This window comes from Staurois parvus, unplaced genomic scaffold (assembly GCF_062004578.1).
Source record: "Staurois parvus isolate SC_StPar_1 unplaced genomic scaffold, SC_StPar_1.0 ptg000155l, whole genome shotgun sequence".
Classification (NCBI taxonomy): domain Eukaryota; kingdom Metazoa; phylum Chordata; class Amphibia; order Anura; family Ranidae; genus Staurois; species Staurois parvus.
The window spans coordinates 12,218,512-12,239,355 of NW_028317951.1; the positions used below are offsets into that span (position 1 = coordinate 12,218,512).

Sequence of the window (20,844 nt, forward strand, 5' to 3'; positions counted from 1 at the left end):
AATGATGAGTGAACGATTGTATGTTTACTCTACACAATTGTCTCACAGCCTGTCCACACACATGACCATTTAATATATATATATATATATATATATATATATATATATATATATATATATATATATATATATATATATACATATATATATTAAAAAAAGCTTTTCTTGCTGACCAAAGGAAAAATAAGATCCTTTTTCATGCATCTAGTGTAATATGGGAAAATAAAAGAAGAATTATGATTAATGGTCAAAGACAACAAGAAAAGCTCTTCCTCCTTAAAATGTCTGTGCTAGCAAATTATAAAAACACTCTAAGGAGACTGCTACCATTATCAGAAAAGATTTGTATATCAGTCATTAGTGACTGATTTTATTCCATTAATGTATCTCTCTAGACTTATGTGACAGTGATTGGTTTGACATCCTGCATGTTGTGCTAGCAGGAAAAAAAACCCCATTACAAAACGACTAAGAGAGGAGGGAAAAGCTGCAGATGGCTTTGCTGTCTGTGGATGGAAGTCGCACGGAGAACATAAATGAGCTACTTTTAGGTCAGACTACATGTATGCTGTTCATTCTGTGTTTAGATCTCAGTCTCAGTATTTCAGCAATCTGCATGATATTCTAAGGAAAAAGGCTGCCTATAGTTTCTGTTTATCCAGATGTAGTGCTTACCCCTGAAGGGGCTGCTGGAAAATAACGTAGGTCTTCAGGTTGCCAGGCCAAGCACACCAACAAATCTCAAGCTCAGTATAGAGGTGTCTTTTTGAAGATTAATTGCAATATTTGAACACAGGTAGAGCGTTGAGGGTGCAGGATACTCCAAAACACACATGGGCATAGAGGACAGATTCATCAGTATATAGTCCTTCAGTAGCAGCCCTAAGTGTTACTGAAGGTGGAGGGGACAGCCAGCCAGACTGTGACTCTGTAAAGCAGTCACAGTCCTAGTAACAACTTTTGGCATCTAACCTTCAGAGCCAAAGCACAATGGAAGCTCTAGGCAATAGACCCTACTCACAATGTCCAGAGACAAATCCCCAACAACCTTTCCTTTGGCACTTTTCAGTGAAAGGGGTCCTTCTTCAGTCCAGGTTCCTAAAGTAGTGTTCTCCAGCAAATTCTCTTTAATCCAGGCTTCTTCCCGCCCTCAGTCAAGCAAATGCTGAGGCCTAACAGCAACAGATCTTCAATAATACAGGCTGCCTCCCAGTGGCAGAAGAACCAAGAGAAGACAGATCTGAACAGATCCTCCCAAACCTTTATCTCCTATCCAGTCACACCTTCTGGGCCACTCCCTCCCAGGGATTGGCTGAGATCAGATAAGTATTCCTAGCTCACAGATTGATCCTCCTACTCTATTTCTGGAAGCTTTTTCCAGGCAGGCAGGAGCAATCAACCCCCTAGTTTAGGGAGACCTGAGCAAACCTGAACGATAAATTCCTGCACACTTGGGTACAAAAGAGCCAAAAATTATTTTTTTACAGCCTAGGGCAGGGCGCTACACAGAGATCCCATATACTCCTTATTAGCTTCAGGCATTTAAAGAAACTAGTGTAAAAAAAATCAATCAGCGCAGTCACCAAAAATTAATAGTGTGTATGAATATGAAACAACACAAAAATCAAAATGTCAAGAAACAATGGGGATGATTTACTAAAGTTGGAGAGTACAAATTCTGGTGCAGCTGTGCATGGTAGCCAATCAACTTCTAACTTCAGCTTTATTCAATTAAACTTTGGCAAATAAAATCTAGAAGCTGACTGGTTTCTATGCAGAACTGCACCACATTTTGCACTCTCCAGCTTTAGTAAATCAACCCCAATATATCAAAAAAATAATTAAAAATAAGCGTAATCACATTACAAGGGGGTCGCCAGCTGAAACACTACAACACCTTATAACATATTGCACTAATTTCTGGTTATCTAAATAACCTTTTATCAATAAAACATTTTAAAAATGTGCTTTGAGCTTGACACAACCCATTTAAGAAGCTTTCAGGACTGATGCCAATGGCATTATCTTTAAGGGTCTATAGAGTAATTAAAGGAGTAAAAAAACAACACCCAAATCTTATTAGTCTAAGGATAAACATACCTTATCTTTAGAGAAACTGAGAAGCTGCTTACGATTGGAGATGAATTTGACGGTCATCACACTGGCCATATTGCCTTGTAGAATCCCATTGGGTTTGGAGATGACATATGGATTCCACAGACAAATCTTATTATCAATTCCAGCAGTTGCTGGCAGGAAAAAAAAATGCATAACAAGTTTAATAATAATAAAAATTGTTAATATTTATTGAAAACAATAATACTGTATGTATATTTAGTCATTTTGGTTTGTGTACATATCTGTGACTGTTTATGTATTCTTCTATATTAAGAAATGGTTTAGTGATTATAATGTCACTGATAACTATGGTACTATTCATGGTATTATGCCAGCTCATAGTCTTGTTTACCAGGACAGAAGAGTAAAGAAAAAGCACCATCAAAACACATCAAATGTTCTCTGTATTTTATGTATGCCTTGCCTGGTTACTGGGAGATGGCATGTGTTTGCATGCTGTCTTCAATGTTTGAATTTCCTCTGCTTTACTCCCAGAATCCAAAGACATACTGGTTATGTAATTGGCTGCATTGTGTCTAGTAGGGGCAGTCACTTGTGAGCCTCATGGTTGATTGATTATCAGATGATCAGAAACCAGTCTGATTGGTTTATCAGTGGAGACCCCAGTTGCCCATGGCAGCTGAGCTTGGGGGCACATTTATTAATTTTCCCCCAACATGAGTCATCATTCTGGGGATCTTTAATAAATAGACTGTGGACAGGAAGACATTAATGTGTAAATAAAAAAGTGGTGCCAGACATTTTTGTTTTATTTGAAAACATGTTATAAGCCATATTTCTCCTTTAAGGTACAACACAGACGCTGCAGGCATTTTTCACGGCATTTGTCTTACTATAACCATGAACTTGGCACAAAGTACTGTAACTGGACGATAACATTCCCATGAATTTTAATAGAAAATAAAATGTGGCCGAACTGTTTCTCTGGAAATAGTCTCTGGGACTACAATATTATGTGAACACAGCTCTTTGTAATGTACTGTATAGTATGCTCATGTCTCTAAGGTAAAATAAAGGACCTTTACTACTCATAGAAAGAAAACAACATTGCTATATAATACAGTCAGGTATTGGAGCGAGTGACCACACACTGTTCAACAAATTATTTGTTTAGTAGTAGCAGTTCACAGCCAATTTAACTTAGAAACTCAACACAGATATAGGAGAGTTAATATGTGCCAGTCTCGGCCTCATCCACAGAATGATTTGTCAAGCTGTGGTACTTAAAGTAAACCTATAATCTAATGTGAAATAAAACTAAACGTTTAACAGTCTTGTCGAAATCCATAAATAAAGAGTAACAGAACTACTGCTCTGGCTGCATGAGTGAAATCCAATGTAAGTTGATATCTGATCTGTAGGGAAGGACCACTCAGTGTGATCTCTTATTGTTCTCTTTATCAGTGATTACATGATTAAGTGCATAGGCATTTTTGACATGTGATCAGTACTGGAAGAAGCCCAATTCAGTGCTTTCTGGAGGAAAAACACATAGCAGACACTGGAACCAGAGCCCCCCACTCCCTTATTCATGATGCTAAATCACACCAGTGGGATGAGAAGCATTGATCCCTTCCCTGTCTTCCTGATGTATTATCCCCTCACTCATGCTTCTGTTGTCTAAAACTGACTATGCTTTCCGGACACTTCAAAATAAGGAAAACACTACAATTTGGTGAAAGATGCTTGACTGTTCTACAGTTTTACCCTTGTAACTGAAAGACCCTGCATGTCTCCTCTGGGCTCCATTCAATGTATTGCAATGCAGATTGCATTACAATACATTGCTTCTCAGCTGTGCTAGCTATGAAAGTTACAGGGGTGACCGGGAAGTCACGTCATACACACCACTTTCCGAGTTACAGGAAGAAGGGGAAGAGAGCAAAAGTCTGTCTGTTCTCCTCCCTCTTCCCTACCGGGTGGTAACTGCCAAGTCAGCCCCAGAACCACAGATAGGCAAATGGAGCCTGGAATACATAGCGGGTGGGGGGGGGGGAAGCGGGGGGGAGTTGCAAGTACTGGGGGTGTGTAGAAGCAGTCAGGCGGCAGTGCAGCCACACGACTGCTTTCACTTGACAGGCAGTTTTAGACACAATCTCGGTGGGTGCAGCCACTAGATTGTGGGTAAACCCCTCCCCCCCCTTGCTGTCAGGTCCATTTGACATACAGACCTGGCAGTGAAAGGGTTAAAGCTTAATAAAGCAATGGTATTCATCCCAGAGTTCTAAGAGAACTTCGAGGTATAGTCGTTGGACCATTAACTGATCTTTTTAATCAATCTCTTCTAACAGGTTCCCCATGACTGGCGGACAGCTAATATTGTACTTATCCACAAGAAGGGTAACAAGGTAGAATCTGGCAATTACAGGCCAGTGAGTTTAACACTGGATATAGTCAAGTAATGGAATCACTCCTGAAAAGAAGGGGTATTAACCCTTTCCTGCCAGAGTCGTTTTTGCACTTTTTCCACACATTTAAAAAATAATTTTAGGCCTGAAGATTACATAAAACCCCCAAACATTATATATTTTCTGAAAGCAGAGACCCTAGAGAATAAAAAAGTGGTAGTTCCAATTTTTTATGTCACAAAATATTATTGCAAAGGTCTAGGAAACGTAAAATTTCTGTAAAAATCACACTAAATGCAATTTTAGGGCAACCAAACGTAATAAATTACCCAAGTTTGGTAAAATATAAAAGAAGAGGTTGTGCGGTTGTGTTGGGTAAATAGATACCCAACATGCCAAACCTTAAATTTGTGTGTACCTATGAAATGGCGACAAACTTTAGTACCCTATATTTTCTATAGACAACGCTTCAAAATGACCCTATAGGTCATAGTTTAGTGCCATAGAAAAGGTCTGGTGCTAGAATTATTGCTCTCACTCTGGCATGCACGGCGATATGCAACATGTGTATCACAATCAACGTTTTCACGCATAGGTGCCCAACGTGTGCGTTTACATTCGTATGTGTATATATGTGGAGCTGGGGGGGCCTCAGTTTTTTTGGGGGGTGGGATGTTTTGTGCTAGGGTGTAACTTTATTTTTTTACATAAAAAAATGTTTTTATTACTTAACTTATTTTTTCCATCACATAGGGAAAACAAAGTCACCTATGTGATGATTTGTTGGTGACAGGTTCTCTTTATTGAGACACGCAGTATCTAATAGACCCTGCATGTCTCCTCTGTGATCCACTAGATGTATTGCAATGCAAACCACATTGCAATACATCTTTCCCTGTCTATTCTAGCTGAGAAAGTGACAGCCGTGACCCGAGCTGATGTCATGGACGTCATCTTCCAGGTTATGTGAAGAAGGGGAGGGGAGCAGACCCTCCACCTGCCGGCATACGCCATGGCTCCCCCCGGGCCCAAAGATGGTCAGGTAGAGCCCGGTTACATGGCGGGAGCACGCCCATGGTGGGGGGCACCAGAACAGGGGGCTGTGGAAGCAATTAGCGGCAGCAGAGCCACCTTACTGCTTCAAGAAAGACATCAGGAATTTAACATATACAGTCTGGAGGCAAGAAGGGAAAGTGAACACATGATTGAAAGCTTTAAATACATCAAGGGGGTGAATAAAATTCAGAAGAGCAGTATTTTCAATATGAAGCCACGGTCCAGAACACACGGACATGGCTTCAAACTAGCAAGAGGAAAGTTCAAAGCTAATCCTAGAAAGCATTATTTTACCAAAAGCGTAGTTGATGATTAGAATAGACTTCCAGCAGAGTTAGAGTATGTCAAGAGTAAGTAGATTTAAACATTTAAACATGCTTGGGACAAACATAGATATATACTCAGACAAAAAGGTAAAATATATATGTATACAGTATAACTAGAAAGAAAAGGGGCAAATTCAATGCACTATTTGGTCTTTTTTCTGCATTACTTTTACCTTTCATTAAGCTGTTCATCAATTTAAGTCTAATTTTAAAATAAAAAAAATCATGAATTTTATTACATCACAGATCATAAATGTAATTACAGGAAACTGTGAGCTATATCAGTATATATTTCCAGCTCTCTGTTGTGTATCTGACTTCCCCCTTTATTATCATACCTTAAAGTGTAATGTGTGTATATAGCTGAATAGAAATGTCAAGCACACCTTGTACATGCTAATCACAATAGTTACATTTAAGCTAAAGGCACATCACAATGTTGCCTGGGGTAGAAAGTATATGATGTGTTAGAAATAAGATGTTGTTGCTATGACAACAATCTGAGAACTGTGTCATAGCTCATGTAATTTGTTCTAACAAATTTCATTAAGTTATTGTAGAAGACAGTTCTTATTAAACTCTGCCCAGAGTATTTTTTGTGAAGAGGAAGGAATCCTGGTGGTGGCACCAAAAAAAAAGGATGTAAGGTGACGCCATTTTAAAAGATTCAGAATTTTCCCTACATGCAATCTGCCTTATAGCAAAAGATTCAGTCTCTAACTCCTGGGCTGTATGCTAGTCCTTAGGAAATGACTTTGAAACTCTTCAGCTTCACTGAGAGTGCATGCCAAGTAAAGCACCAAGATCACTTAAAAGGCAACCCCTACCAGTAGCAGATAATAGTCTTACCTGCACCACCCTAATGCTCTGTTCATCAGTCAGGAGCAAGGAAATGGGGGGCACAGGACTTGCCCCCTTTTTTTCACATGACAGCACTGGTTATTGGTGATTAGCTGCTTAGGTGCTTGGTGCCATCACATAGGGAAGGGAAGAGAGTCCTCCTCATAGTGTAAGCTCCAACTTGTGGCTCAGAGCATACTCAGGGATAAAAGTCTTTGTCCCCATTGATGAGAAGGTTAGAGGAAGGTAAGTACTGTATATGCAGCTTTACGGATGGCATTAAAGTGAATCTTTGATTTCCCTTCATAGGCAAATACAAGTTCATTCAGGTTCTGTTTCAAAATGTGGCATTCTCTGTCAAATATTTAAATCTAGTAGCTCAACCAACCATGTTTGTGTTTGATCAGACCTGCTAGAGGAATGGTCACATATAAGCCCAATAATTGAAATTTCTCCATGTGAATAAATACATTGTGAATCACCTTCAGAATGGAGGACATTTTTAATGGTATTGTGGTTATGTTATTTAGCCAATTTATATACTAGTGGAATTCTCCTTAATAGAAACCTGTCATGAGAGAAATACAGTGGCTGTCTTTTGTTAATGCAACTGACTGGTTCCTTATTGTCTTCAATGAGGCACTGATCCACAACAGGCATGCGGCCACAGAGGAGTTTTCCATACTTGTTCCATGTTAGTAGCTTAAAAAGCAGTGAAGCCAGAAACCTATGTAGACACTCGGCCCTAACAGGGGTTGTGTCAGCCTGAGCTGAAATGATAGTTCAGCTTTGTTCAGGTTCTCTTCAAGCTCTAGTTAGTTTGCTTCTGCCTGCTGCTGGGGTGTGCCGCTGGCAATATTGTGCAAGTCTGCAATAATTTATTTATTAATATTTATATCTCCCTGGACAACCATTAGGAGGTTTATTGCTGATATGAGGTGTATTGTGCATACTGGAGGACTATATAAATATTCAAGGGAATCCTCTGGAAGATCTTGCATCCCAGGCTCTGTCTAGTGAAATGGGGTTGCTGCTGAGGTTCTTGTCCTCCCAGGTCTACTGCCTGGGGAGTGTGAGTTGAGTTACATAGAGGGGGAAGGGGAAGGGAGAATGTCGCCAGCACACCGAAGATCACCAATATGGGTCCAAACATTTTAATGAACGATCACATAGTTAGAGCAAAGCAACGCTTCAGAGTCTCGCAGGACCCCTTCATCAGGCATGTGACCGATGAAGGGGTTTTGTGAGACTCTGAAACATTGCTTTGCTCTAACTATGTGATCGTTCATTAAAACTTTTGGACCTATATTGGTGATCCTCTGTGTGATGGTGACATTCTCCTTTGCTGATTTTGTTCAGTTCCAGCCGACGGTTGCTGCAGTACCCACTTATACACACAGCCATTTTTAACACAGGAACATGTGCGTTTGGATTGTACACTTGCATTGAGTTACGAAGAAGCCCAAGTCTAGGGTCTGAGGCTTCCTGCTGTCCTGCGGGAGGGTATATTCATGAAAAGTGGAACAGGAAGGTGATGACCTAGATTGGTGCACAAAGTGTGAACCTTCATCTACTAGAGAGTGTCCAGAGAAGTTAGGGGCAAGGCAGGAAGTCTGATGACTAATCCATTGAGTACTAAAACTGCTTACAGCCCGTGGTCCAAAGAATACAGAATTGCTGATCTGACTTAAAGACCCTATTGTATGACTGTTAAACTGTCTCAAAGTGATTGTTGCCTATCTCTTCACACTACCACTATAAGTCAAAACTAAATCCTAAGGTGAAATTTCAGCCCACCTGACCTCCGGAGGTCTTTATTAACCTCTAGGGAGTACAAGGGTATAGGCAGGTTTTCTTTGAAGAGACCTAGGTGTTGATTTGATAAAGGCTTTTAACCTTCCTTTTGCTAGCACATAAGGTACTATGCTTAGAGAAATTTACTTTGCAAAGTGAACAGTCTCTATTTATATACTAAACCCCTTTTGTGCCAGGAGTGACTTTTGGGGGTGGGGGGACCCCTGTCTCAGCTCCCCATGTTTCCATTATGTGTAAGTCATCCTGAGCCTGTTAGGGGTACAGGGTGAAATGTTCTAATACTGGTGTGGGGGTTGTTCATTGTTCACTGCCATGCGGCTGCATCCCATTGTTCTAGCAAACTATTATGGGATGTAATGTTTGTGTCTTGGTGTGGGGGTTGGTCATTGTTCACTGCCAAGTGGTGCATCCCATTGTTCTATTGTGTGCCTTGCTTGGGAGCAAACTATTAAGGGATGTAATGTTTCCGGCAGCCCTTCCCCCTGATGGGACGGCCTGCTGATGTGTTTCCTGTCTGGGTGTGTATTTCCCCGCCCTGTGTATATATCTTGTATCTATGTTAAAATAAAGCAGTCTATTTCCTGTCTTTCATACAAGTCTGGTGTGTCTCGTCTTGTATGGCCAGCGGTGGTGTCCGTGGATCTAGAAGAGCTTGCATCAGGGCATGGTGTTGTTGACCTCTGCCCACAACAATCAGCACCGCAGGAGCTACAGGAAGAGGATGCAATCAGCACCTCACAACAGCAGCTTGAGCTGATGTCCGTGGATGGGACTTCGGTCTCCACTGACACAACCCCAGAAAAGGGTCTGGCATTGGGACAAGAAGATGTCAGCCTTACTTTGCAAACACTGGGGGATGTCCAACAAGTCAAAGTGGATGAGACTACAGTCGCCACCTGGATACCTCAGGGATGCTGGGCAGTTGGCCCAGATCCCCCACAGCATGATGGAGTCAGCCCAGCCACCCTGTCATCTCTCCAGCGGCTGAGAGAACTTCAGGGAGAAGGACCAGTCCGTATTTCTCCCAGTGGTGGGTATATTCTACGAGAGAGGCAGAGGTTGGCTGGGTGAGTAATGCTTTGTGTGGGACAATTTGTTTGTGTGGGACAATTTGTTTGGGGTACTGTGTGGGTGCTGGCATTTGGGGACTGGAAGTAAAGACTAACTTCGGAGTCCATCCGTCTGGGATTTACTCCTGCGTTAGTCTCCTGCCGAAAGGGGAGATATGTGACGGGAGTGACTTTTGGGGGTGGGGGACCCCTGTCTCAGCTCCCCATATTCCCATTATGTGTAAGTCACCCTGTGCCTGTTAGGGGTGAAATGTTCTAATATTGGTGTGGGGGTTGTTCATTGTTCACTGCCATGCGGCTGCATCCCATTGTTCTAGCAAACTATTATGGGACGTAATGTGTGTGTATTGGTGTGGGGGTTGGTCATTGTTCATTGCTAGGTGGTGCATCCCATTGTTCTATTGTGTGCCTTGTTTGGAAGCAAACTATTATGGGATGTAATGTTTCCGGCAGCCCTTCCCCCTGATGGGACGGCCTGCTGATGTGTTTCCTGTCTGGGTGTGTATTTCCCCACCCTGTGTATAAATCTTGTATCTATGTTAAAGTAAAGCAGTCTATTTCCTGTCTTTCATACAAGTCTGGTGTGTCTCGTCTTGTATGGCCAGCGGTGGTGTCCATGGATCTGTGTTAGGACAGGGAAGCGGAATCACCCAAGTGCAGTCTGGGTTCGGTTCCGTTACACCTTTGTCTCTAGGAAAGAAAAAAATGACCGCAGGAATAAAGTGTGGTTACCCAGAGGTGCCAGCACATATCCGCAGTAGCTTCAAAAAAGCCTTCAAATATGGCTGAAGCTATAGTGCTTACAGGTAGTGTTAGCTGATATTGCTATAGCTTGCTGATTATTGGTCTATCACTATGATGGGTTGCATCATTGGACAATAATAATGTGCATGAGGCAGAAAGAGGCAGACAAGCTATATCTGCAGTAGCTTCTTTGGTTCTCTTTAACTGTCCAATTTTAAATCATACAAGTGTCAGGCAATGCTAGCTCTTTAGTAAAAACAAAAAAAATAAGAGAGACACATTGTGCACTATTATCTGACATAGACAAGTAACCTCAGCCACAGCAAGACTTTCACTGCCCTGATACATACCAATTATATTTAATCCGGAATCATAGTCAAAGCCATTAATTCCTTTTGTAATATTCAGTGATGTTGTCCTCAGATGGGTTTTGCCTTTCTCTCTCCAGGCCAGAATCACTGTGTTATTGTCACTTGTACTACACGACAGAAATGCCTCCAAATGAGAGCTGTAACTAACTGCGGGTGAACACAGAAATATCCTCATTAGTTTTGCGCAAGATGCTATTTGAAGTTATATCTGCAGCCACGAAAAATGTCAAGCAAATCCGAAAATGATCTTTATTACCATGACAGATTGAAAATGTTACAAGAGTACTACAGTTCTATTAAGGTCAATTAAGAAGCTGTCATATTTTTAATCAAACCTTTTCTACCGAAGCAAAACATTTCTCGAAACTATCTGTGAAAATGGGCAGCCGCGTTGTGTGACTTCATTACACTATAATGCACAGAACATGCTTTTTCTAAATGTACTGGAAATAGGAATATCAATCAAAGGGTTTTAGGTCAAACTAGACAGGAGATTGCAGGTATGCTTCTTTGTGCAATTAGATTACAATATTTCTGCAATGTTAACAGGGAAATATTGTCATCTTCCGAGCAGAAAAATGTTGCCTGAAGTATCTGAAGCAAAACCAAAGCATATCTTTAGCAGTAACCTTCCAACTGCTAAATGTGATGTGATAGTATTCAGGAGAAAGGAGAAAATACTGTAACATTAACACGGCTGAAAGAACTGAAGCGTTCGCTCATATTTTCATATAAATGTGCCTTCCTGTTGGAAAAGTTCAGCTCTGCAGTAGACAGCTGGAGTGACTTTGTCTGCTTATTACATAAGGTATACATCATCCTCAGTCACTCAGCAGATGATAAGATTTATAATTCATTGCATATGATTGTTCTCTATTATGTACCTAAAATGCCAATTACCTTTTCTAGAACTGCTATCAATCACGTTTAAACATATGTAAGAGTTTGTTTCTTGTTAATTAAAGTAGAACTATGGACAAAACTTTTTTTTCCCATTTTTAATGGAGTAAGATATGATTATAAACTCTTTTTTTCCATCTGTGTCCCATTGGGAAGATTTCCCTTCACTTCCTGTCCCATTGCAAAAACAGGAAGTGAGTGGAAATCCCTCCAAAGTAAGGGCATCTCTGCTTGCACCAGAACTACTGTCCCGTTGTAAGATTTCGCTTCTATTCCTGTTCTTGTGACAACCCAAAATTTGTGATTTTCTTTCACATTCACTGCTGATGATAACAGTAATCAGGACATATAGAGGGGGTAAGTCTCTCTAACAGGGGATCAGACAGCAACAAAAGATTTATAATAAAAAAAAAGTATTGCCTTTACTTTAATAAAAACAAGTACAAAGTGTCAATGTATTCTTGGTAACTCACATCTAGGGTAAACAAAAATGAGGGCAGCTAATTTTAAATTTGCCTGTCATATGCTTAGGCAATTCAAGCTCTTCTCAAATGTTGTAATCTGTGAATCTAAGATGATAAAATACTATGTACTACAGCACATTTATGATTATTTTCTGTACATCTACATATTTGTAATTCACCCCTCTCCTGAAGAAGTGAGTCATATCCTGTGAAACGCATGGTGGAAACAGGATCCCTATGACAATTTTAACAACATAAAGTTTGTGGGCAATCTGTTGCCTTATGAGATCATATGTTTTAAAACTTAGATATATGTTATAAAAGTGTATGCCTAGGGATCTACTGAATAGGAGAGATTTGCATTACCCAGAAATTGATTTTTTTAAAGATGATGTAAAACTTTTCAGATGTTGTTAATAAATTGTATTTTGTATTCAATTTTAATAACAAGTGTGTAGTCCTTGGGCACCTAAAAAGTACTTATCAGTTGGTACTTTCTATAGCTCTTATGTGATCAGGATGTGCTACCGCTATACGTAGCCTGCCACAATGCCATAGAACTATTTTGTATTTTGGGACAAATGTCAAGGTGGTAGAATCATTAAAGCAACTACCTTTAGATTATCCTATCATGAATTTAGGCAACTCAAACTCTATACATGATGAAAAACACATCATCTGAAGTTACCTTTAGTAAAAACTGTTGTCTTGGTTTACTAAAGCTTCATTTCAATGGGCTGCTGTATGCATAACAAATGCAGCAAAGTAGCTCATGTACTTTTTTGAGCTTCAAGCTTCACATGTTTTCTGCTTGCCGTGTTTGGGGTGCAATTACAATAAATACACTCCAAGCACAGTACAGGGTTTTACACATTTTTTGTACTTTAATGAAACGCGCAAATTAAATATCTATTAGCTTCTGCCCCGACTGAGGTTTTACTTTGTGTCCAAAACTAGAAAAAAAAGTTTTGGGCTTGACACAGTAACATTTTTACAGTTTACAAGAAAAGAAAAGCCTAATGAATTTCTTTTAAAGCATATCTTTTGCCAAAACTTTTTTTTAATTATTTGATAGAGAAGAGAATAGTTAGAACTCAATTTTGTGTCCTGTTGTGGAAATTTCATCTCACTTCCTGCATCAAAAACAAAACAGGAATTGAGTATTAATATCTCCAAAGTGTAAGTGAATCTTCTCCTAGATAGTTGTCATTAGTTGTCATTGGAACAAGTGTCTACATTGAAAGATTTTCCCTCACCTGTTCTGGTGACAACCATATAATTTTTGACTTCCCAATACTTTTATTCCTGGAGACAATTGTCATCAACATAAATAGGGTGAATCTGCCTAGGAGGAGTATGAACAGCAATAAATACAAGACAGATGTGGAGAGATTAAATGTACTTATAAAAGGAGCTAATTTATGAATATTCATGGTAGAATACTTGCATTTCACTGTTTTGTGTTACAATACATTTGAGAATGTGTTTGTGTGCTGGTGTGCTTAGTAAAATTGTTAAAGTGATATCAAAGGCAATTAACCTCCTTAGCGGTCTGTGCTCAAAGCAGTACATTTTTTTACATGGAAATATGTTGTTTTTTTATTGTAGGCCTGTAATTCTTAGGAATAACTCACTGAAATCTGTCCGAACAAGAGTCTAGTAAACATCTCGGGTATGATAAAATTTGAAACACGAAATCATAAATTATAATATATAAATAATCATAAAAAATAATAATATAATAATAATACATTTAATTCAATAATTTAATCAAACAAAAACACTGAAATTTGAAATAGAGCGCCAAGTTCGCACATCACTGAGCAAAGTCGCAAAATTGTTTTCAGTGTCTGATGATGAATTTCCCCACTAATCATTATCACTCAATTCTGCAAGTGGTTCTAATTTACTATCGCTGTTTTCTAGCTGATCTAAAATCGATTTTAACCCAATGGGACGCTTTTTGGACGCCATGGACTTTTCTCAGTTTCCAGGCAGAAAGAACAATAAAAATGCAGGCAGGGTACAGGACAAAGCACTAGGGACAAAATGTATGTGAAATGCTTTGATATAGTAATGTTATACTATGAGATTTTAGTGAATGTCAACGGAAGATGGATGCCGGCATCGGCTGGAGGAGATGGCCGGGGATGCTGCAGGGGGGACATGGCGGGAGCGAAGGACAAGGTAAGTACAAGAGGGAATCCCTGAGCAATGCTGCAGGGTAATCCCGAGTGTAGCTCGGGGTTACCGCTTTTGGTACTGAAAGTTAACCCCGAGCTACACTTTTGAATACCGCCAGGGAAGTTAAAAAAAAATAAACATGCCATATTTACCTGCACTGTGCAGTGGTTTTCCACAAAGCAGCCCTGATCCTCCTCTTGATCCTCCTCTTCTCGAGTCCCCCACTGGCACTCCAAACCCCTCCTTCCTGCCAAGTGCCCCCAAAGCAAACAGCATGCTATGGGGCATCCAAGCAAGCTCGCTCTTGAGCCATTGCTCTGCATGTGCATTCACACACAGAGTCACATCTCAGCCTCGCCCCTCTTTCCTCATTGGCTTTCTGGCTGTGAATGACAGTAGTGGGAGTCAAATAGGAGGGAGAGTCCCTGGAGAGCCGAGGCACATTGCTGGATCGCGATGGGGCTCAGGTAATTATGGGGGGGCTACTGCATAAAAAATGATTTATACCTTCATGTATAGAATGCATGAAGGTAAAAAACCTTGAGCCTTTACAACCGCTTTAAATAGAGGTATACTTTGAACCACAGTAAACTTTAAAGCGCATTGTCAAAAAGGCCAGATTTCCACAAGTAACCTGTTCAAACTGGCCAGGGAAAGGACTGATACTGGTCCAAAACTGCAATAAATTGTATTTTATTTGTTATGGAATACATTGTATTTTATTTATAATGGTACAAATTGTATTTTATTTATAATGGCGCAAATTGTATTTTCTGATTTAAGACGGTATCTCAAATAAAAATATAAACCTATCCTCTGAAAGCATATAAGTCTTACTTTCACCGTTGAAAGTGTAATAAATGATAATACCTCAATATGCTCAATATGCTCACCCTATAGCCAAAGCAAACAAGTGCTAAACTAAATAAACTATGCATAAAGGTATAAATCAATTGAATCAAGTACATATAATAATATTATTATTATACAGTATTTATAAAGCGCCAACAGTTCACTCAGCGCTGTACATTACGAAGGGGGACAGAACATGCGACAGCACAGTAACAATACAATGCGATACACGAGGGGTTCGAGGGCCCTGCTCTTTCGAGCTTACAATCTAGGAGGGAGGGGATAGTGGTACAGGAGGAGATAGCTGTGGGGGATGGAGTGGTAGGAAGAGTGGAGGAGGTCTGAAATTAGCAGGGGGTGGGGTAGGCTTCCCTGAAGAGGTGGATTTTCAGGGTGCATCTAAAGGAGAGGAGAGTAGGTGATCGTCTGATGGGTTGGGGCAGGGAGTTCCAGAGGATGGGTGACACCCTGGAGAAATCCTGGAGGCGGGCATGGGAGGAGGAGACCAGAGAGCTAGAGAGAAGGAGGTCTTGTGAGGAGCGGAGTGCGTGTTGGGTGGTACTTGGATATTAAGTCGGTGATGTAATTTGGGGCAGTATGGTGGACAGCTTTGTACGTCAGTGTTAGGATTTTGGATTTGATCTGAAGCCAGTGGAGGGATTGGCAGAGGGGGGTAGCGGAAACGGAGTGGTTGGTAAGGTGAATGAGTCTGGCAGCCGTATTCAGGAAGTGGGGATAGCCTGTGGCGAGGCAGGCCAGTGAGGAGGGAGTTGCAGTAATCGAGTCGTGATATGATATGATGAGGGAGTGGATGAGCTGTTTAGTGGTTTCTGGGGTTAGGAACAGTTGCTGGATCTCTTTGCTCTGCTGGGGGTTCCATCTATCTGGGTCCACCCTGGACGTACTTGCGCAACCTACTCCGCTGCCGCAGTGGCCTGATGTATCTTCTACAAGGCAGAACAGGTCCCAGCCTGATCGTTCGGATCCCCGGGGGAGGGAAGTATGACTCTCCTTTGGCTGTGCTCTCTAGGCCTCCTCATCTTCATCCTGGAGTTGTTGGCTGTCGGCCTGATCCTGCAACGTATACCTTGTGCTGTTAAACTTACTCTGTTTGTTTGGAGCTATAGAGTTTGGTCTTACTGTTCTGGGTTGTGTAAAGTTTTGTTACCCTTGGCCTTCTATATAGGTGGCTGGAGCTCTTCTCATTTCATTCTGGTTGCCTGGACTGAGGCTTGGCCTGCAAATGCTCTTTCTTTCTGGCCTGCCTTGGGTAGCTCCTGGATGAAGAAGTAACATGTGCTACCCCTTTGGGTGTAATACTATATTTGTCATGTTGGATGTGGGGTTCTCTGTGTTACAGCTGGTTTCTTTTTTGTTTAAATACTGGGTTCTGTGCGCCTCCATCCCAGTTGGTGAGTACATATCCCCCCACAATAAGATTTACTTCCTCCGATGTTCCCTCTACTGTTTAATATCTCCGGGGAACCCCGGAAGAAGTTGGCCCAGTTGAGGCCACTCACTTAGCGTGCCACTTGTATTTGTACTTGCTATTGTCTTCTTTTCTTCTGTTTGCTACTCTTGTTTTCTCTGCTGTCTTCAGCTTTTTTTTTCTCCATCTTTTTTCTCTTGTAGTGTTTCTAGTCCCCGTTTTTTTACTTTCACTGCCTTACCCCCCCCCCCTCCTCCGCCCCCCACTTCCCCTCTTTTTCCTCCTCCTCTCCCCCCCCCCTTTTTTTTTCTTCTTTTCCTTCTCAGCCATGTTGGTATTTCTATGTGTCTCTTTTAATGCAAAAGGACTGAATAGCCCTGAGAAGCAGACTATGGTTCTGCGGGAGTTCTGGTGTCTTCGAGCACAGATCGTGTTTGTACTAGACACCCATTTTCAAACGGACAAGTCTCCTAAATTCTCTGATTTTCTATTCCCCCTTTCGTATCACAGCACTACGCCCGATTCCAAAACGAAGGGGGCGAGTATCCTGATTTCCAGAACTGCAGCATAGTCTCTCATTGATCAGAGAATCGACCCAGCAGGTCTCTACATTTTTCTTAAAGGAGATCTGGAGGGCGTAGAATAACCCTGGCATCGAATTATCTTCCTAATCAGGTTCAGTTGACATTTCTATAAGACATCCTGAATAATTTACAGAATTTCATGGAAGGCGGTGTAATTATGGGCGGTGACTTGAACTTGGCTCTTGTCCCCCTTCTCGATTCGTTGCGCTCCTCCTCGCATCTCCTATCCTTGTCTGTGGAGGCGAAGGACAGTTTGAGTGCTCCAATTTCAACTGATGAGTTCTTCGGCGCAATTAAGCTTCTTATGCCCCAGAAAGCCCCGGGACCAGATGGTTTCACGGGGGGTATTATAAAGCGTTTGCTCCCATCTTGACGCCTAGATTTGTGACGGCCTTTAATTCTTTACCTGAGGGAAAATCCCTGCCTTTGGACTCTTTGCGGGCGCATATAACTGTCATCCCGAAGGAGGGTAGGGATCCCACCCATTGTCAGAATTATAGACCCATTTCACTTTTGAACGCGGACCTGAAAATATTTATGAAGATCTTCTCTCTTTGGCTGTTGCCTCTTCTTCAGGAGATAGTCCTTATGCTCTCAAAGGAAGCTAAAGACAATACTACTAGGGTCCTGAATGCTATTCATTGGGCTCATTCCCTGCTTTCTGCGGACGCGTAGAAGGCTTTTGACAGGGTGGACTGGCTTTTCATGAAGGAAACACTGAGATATCTAGGTGTGGGACCTGGATTCCTTGCTTGGATCAATGCTGTATATTCTCACACTTTAGCTGCCGTCAGAACTAATAAGGTCACCTTTGCATATTTCTCCTTGTCTAATGGGACTTGCCAGGGTTGTCCTTTGTCGACCCTGATCTTCATTTTGACTCTAGAGCCCCTTTTGTGTCATGTACATCTGAATCAGAATGTTAGGGGGGTACTTATGGGCCAGACAGAACATAAGGTAGCAGCTTTTGCTGATGACCTTTTGTTCTTTGTGACAATCCCTGAGGTTGCATTGCCCAACCTCTTGGAGGAACTGAATCGTTATGGATCTCTTTCGAATTTCAAAATTAATAGTCAGAAATCTGAGTTTCTGAATGTCTCTATGCCCAAGTGTAAATTTAGAACTGTCTGTGCCTCCTTTCCTTTCCAGAGGGCTACCTCCTCCTTGTCTTATTTGGGTGTCATGATTACCTGTACTCTAGATCGAATGTTGCAAGCCAATTTCCTTCCTGCCCTTAGTGCTATCACGGAGGATTTGCGCAAATGGGCTGATCTTGCCCACTCTTGGATGGGCAGGAATGCAATACTTAAGATGAATATCATGCCCCGCCTTTTATATCTTTTTCAAACACTCCCAATTGCAATCCCTCTGTCATTTTTGTGGAAAGTACTGGGTGTCTTTTTGCGTTTCATTTGGGTGTATTTCTTATTCCTACTTGTTATTGCCCAAGAGGCAGGGAGGAATGGCGTTACCGGATCCAGTTAGATATTATCAAGCGATACATCTGGCTAGGATCCTTCCCTGGTGTAGGGATGGGGGTCTTGGACAATGGGTAGAGATGGAGCAATGTGTCCTGGATGTTCCTCTTGGCTGTCTCTCGTGGCTGGATCCGGACAAAATTCCAGCCGTCAAAACTCACTCTTTGCTGAGCGCTTCCCTAGGGGTTGCGAGGTGTTGTGCGGTGGGTCAACTTGTCCGATCCACAATATCCCGCCTATATCCTGTTCTGGGTAACCCTTGTTTTCTGCCAGGGATTTCGGATGGGAGATTTCTGTCTTTACCTGTTGGCGGTAGCTTCTGTCTTTGAGATTTTATGGCCAGGCCGCGAGTGAAGTCCCCGATGGAAATACAGAGGATGTTTGTTCTACTTTTAGACAGTTGGAGGTTACAGCAACTCATTCATTTTTTGTCTTCCCTGACTCATAGGGGGGTTGGACATGGGTCCTAGTACTCCTCTTGAGGATCTTTGTGTTAACCCTGCTCCCTCCTCTCATGCAATCTCATTAGCCTACAAGTTGCTCAGCCAACCGGCTGATACATTTGTGTCACTGTTTCTCTAAAATGGGAGGAAGAGCGGAATAGGACTTTCTCGACCGAGCAGAGGGACCATATCTTGTATTTTGCCTATCATTCCCATCTGTCGAGTAAATACCAGGAATTGGGATATAAATTGCTCACGCGGTGGTATAGGGTTCCGATCATCTTGCACAAGATTTACCCTGAGGCCACAAAGGTATGCTGGCATTGTAAGGAGGAGCATGGTTTCTTCTTACATATATTTTGGTCCTGTAGAAAATGGACCTCTTTTTGGGCGAAAGTTAGGGATCTTAATAAATGTCTGACTGAGTTTGATCTGGGGGATGACCCTGCTGGGTATCTGCTGCTCCACTCCGATCTCTCTAGGAAACGTTTCAAACACTCCTTCTTAGTGCATCTGATCAATGCTGCTCGTGCTTGTATACCAGCTCTCTGGAAGCAGGAGGCTCCCCCTTCTATCACCATGTGGCTGTCTCGGTTTGAGGACATACACTCAATGGAAAATATTATGGCGGTGGTTCGCAGCCAGGAGGATAAATTTTGCCAGAGATTGGTCCATTGATCTCTCTTTACTTGTTCCAGTGAATATGATTACTTGTTGCGCTCAGTGGCTTGAAGTCCATTCTCCATTCCTGCTTTGACTTCTGCTGTTTCTCTTCTCTTTTTTTCTCTTCTCATCTTTATTTTTTATTTTTATGATTTGGATGCAGACAGTATATGCTTAGTTTTGCAGTGCATGACACAATGCTGTATTGCTGTTGCAGTTGATTTCATATGTAACTGGACTGAACCTGGTTCATTGTCTCTTCTAGTGGCATCCACCTAACTGTCTTATTGTTATCTGTATGTCTTGTAAACGTTTTATATCAATAAAGAATGTTAAAAAAAGCTTTATTTGTGCTGCAAAGTAGCACTTCCACAATTTTCACCTAGGTGAGAACTTTTTCCACCCCATGTGTGTGCACAGATATCCCTCAGGGCTCAGGTACTGAGAGAGCCCTGTAACACATCTGTGCATGTGTCAGATCCCCCAGGCATCTGCGCACACACCAAGTTTTCCACACCTAAAAAGATTGCGACCAGAGACGCATGAAAACTTTCCTATTTTTGCTCAACCACGCAGAGGCGTGCACCTGCCTGTGCGCAGACGTGCTGAAGGGCTCTGCTGGGAGCCCATGGGTACATCTGCGCAGGTATCATAGTGTTGTCAACTGAGGGGGGCAGAGCCACATGGGAGGCAGATTTTGGTTCCAGGGAGGTTCTGCTTTAACAATTAGTTTTAAATTGTGATAATACAGCTAAACAACTCCATCACAATTTCTCACTCTTCTGCGAAAAGAGATTTTCTACATTTTGTATAATTTTATAATTACACTTTTATCATAAGTTATAGAAGTTATTAAGTTATAAAAGCTGTATTGCGTACAATACAATGCGATTGATTTACTAAAGGAGTAGAAGCTGTTTGTTTTGCTTAGTAGATAAGGTAAAGTGGTGTTCACTTTAAATCCAATCATTTGAAAGGGAAAGTTAATTAAAGCAGGTCTTTTGCTTGCACAGGATTACACTATTATGGGTAACACAGTTCCACTTTATTCTCCAAGCTAAGTTATCATTTACATTACAAAGTGAGTTTCCTCTATTCAGTTAGTAAAAATGACTCACTAACTACTAACTTCACATGA

General features: G+C 41.5%; 1 protein-coding gene across 2 annotated transcripts in view; it reads right to left on the reverse strand.

The window, feature by feature from the left end:
* Window positions 1–20,844, reverse strand: part of WDR49 (WD repeat domain 49) — a 198,530-nt gene that overhangs the window by 151,784 nt on the left and 25,902 nt on the right. For both annotated transcript variants that reach the window (XM_089675462.1, XM_089675463.1), the window contains 2 exons: window positions 10,689–10,856; window positions 2,101–2,249 (listed from right to left, as the gene is read on the reverse strand). In XM_089675462.1, the coding sequence (XP_089531588.1) occupies window positions 2,101–2,249; window positions 10,689–10,856 (317 nt within the window). The remainder of the gene's footprint in view (window positions 1–2,100; window positions 2,250–10,688; window positions 10,857–20,844) is intronic.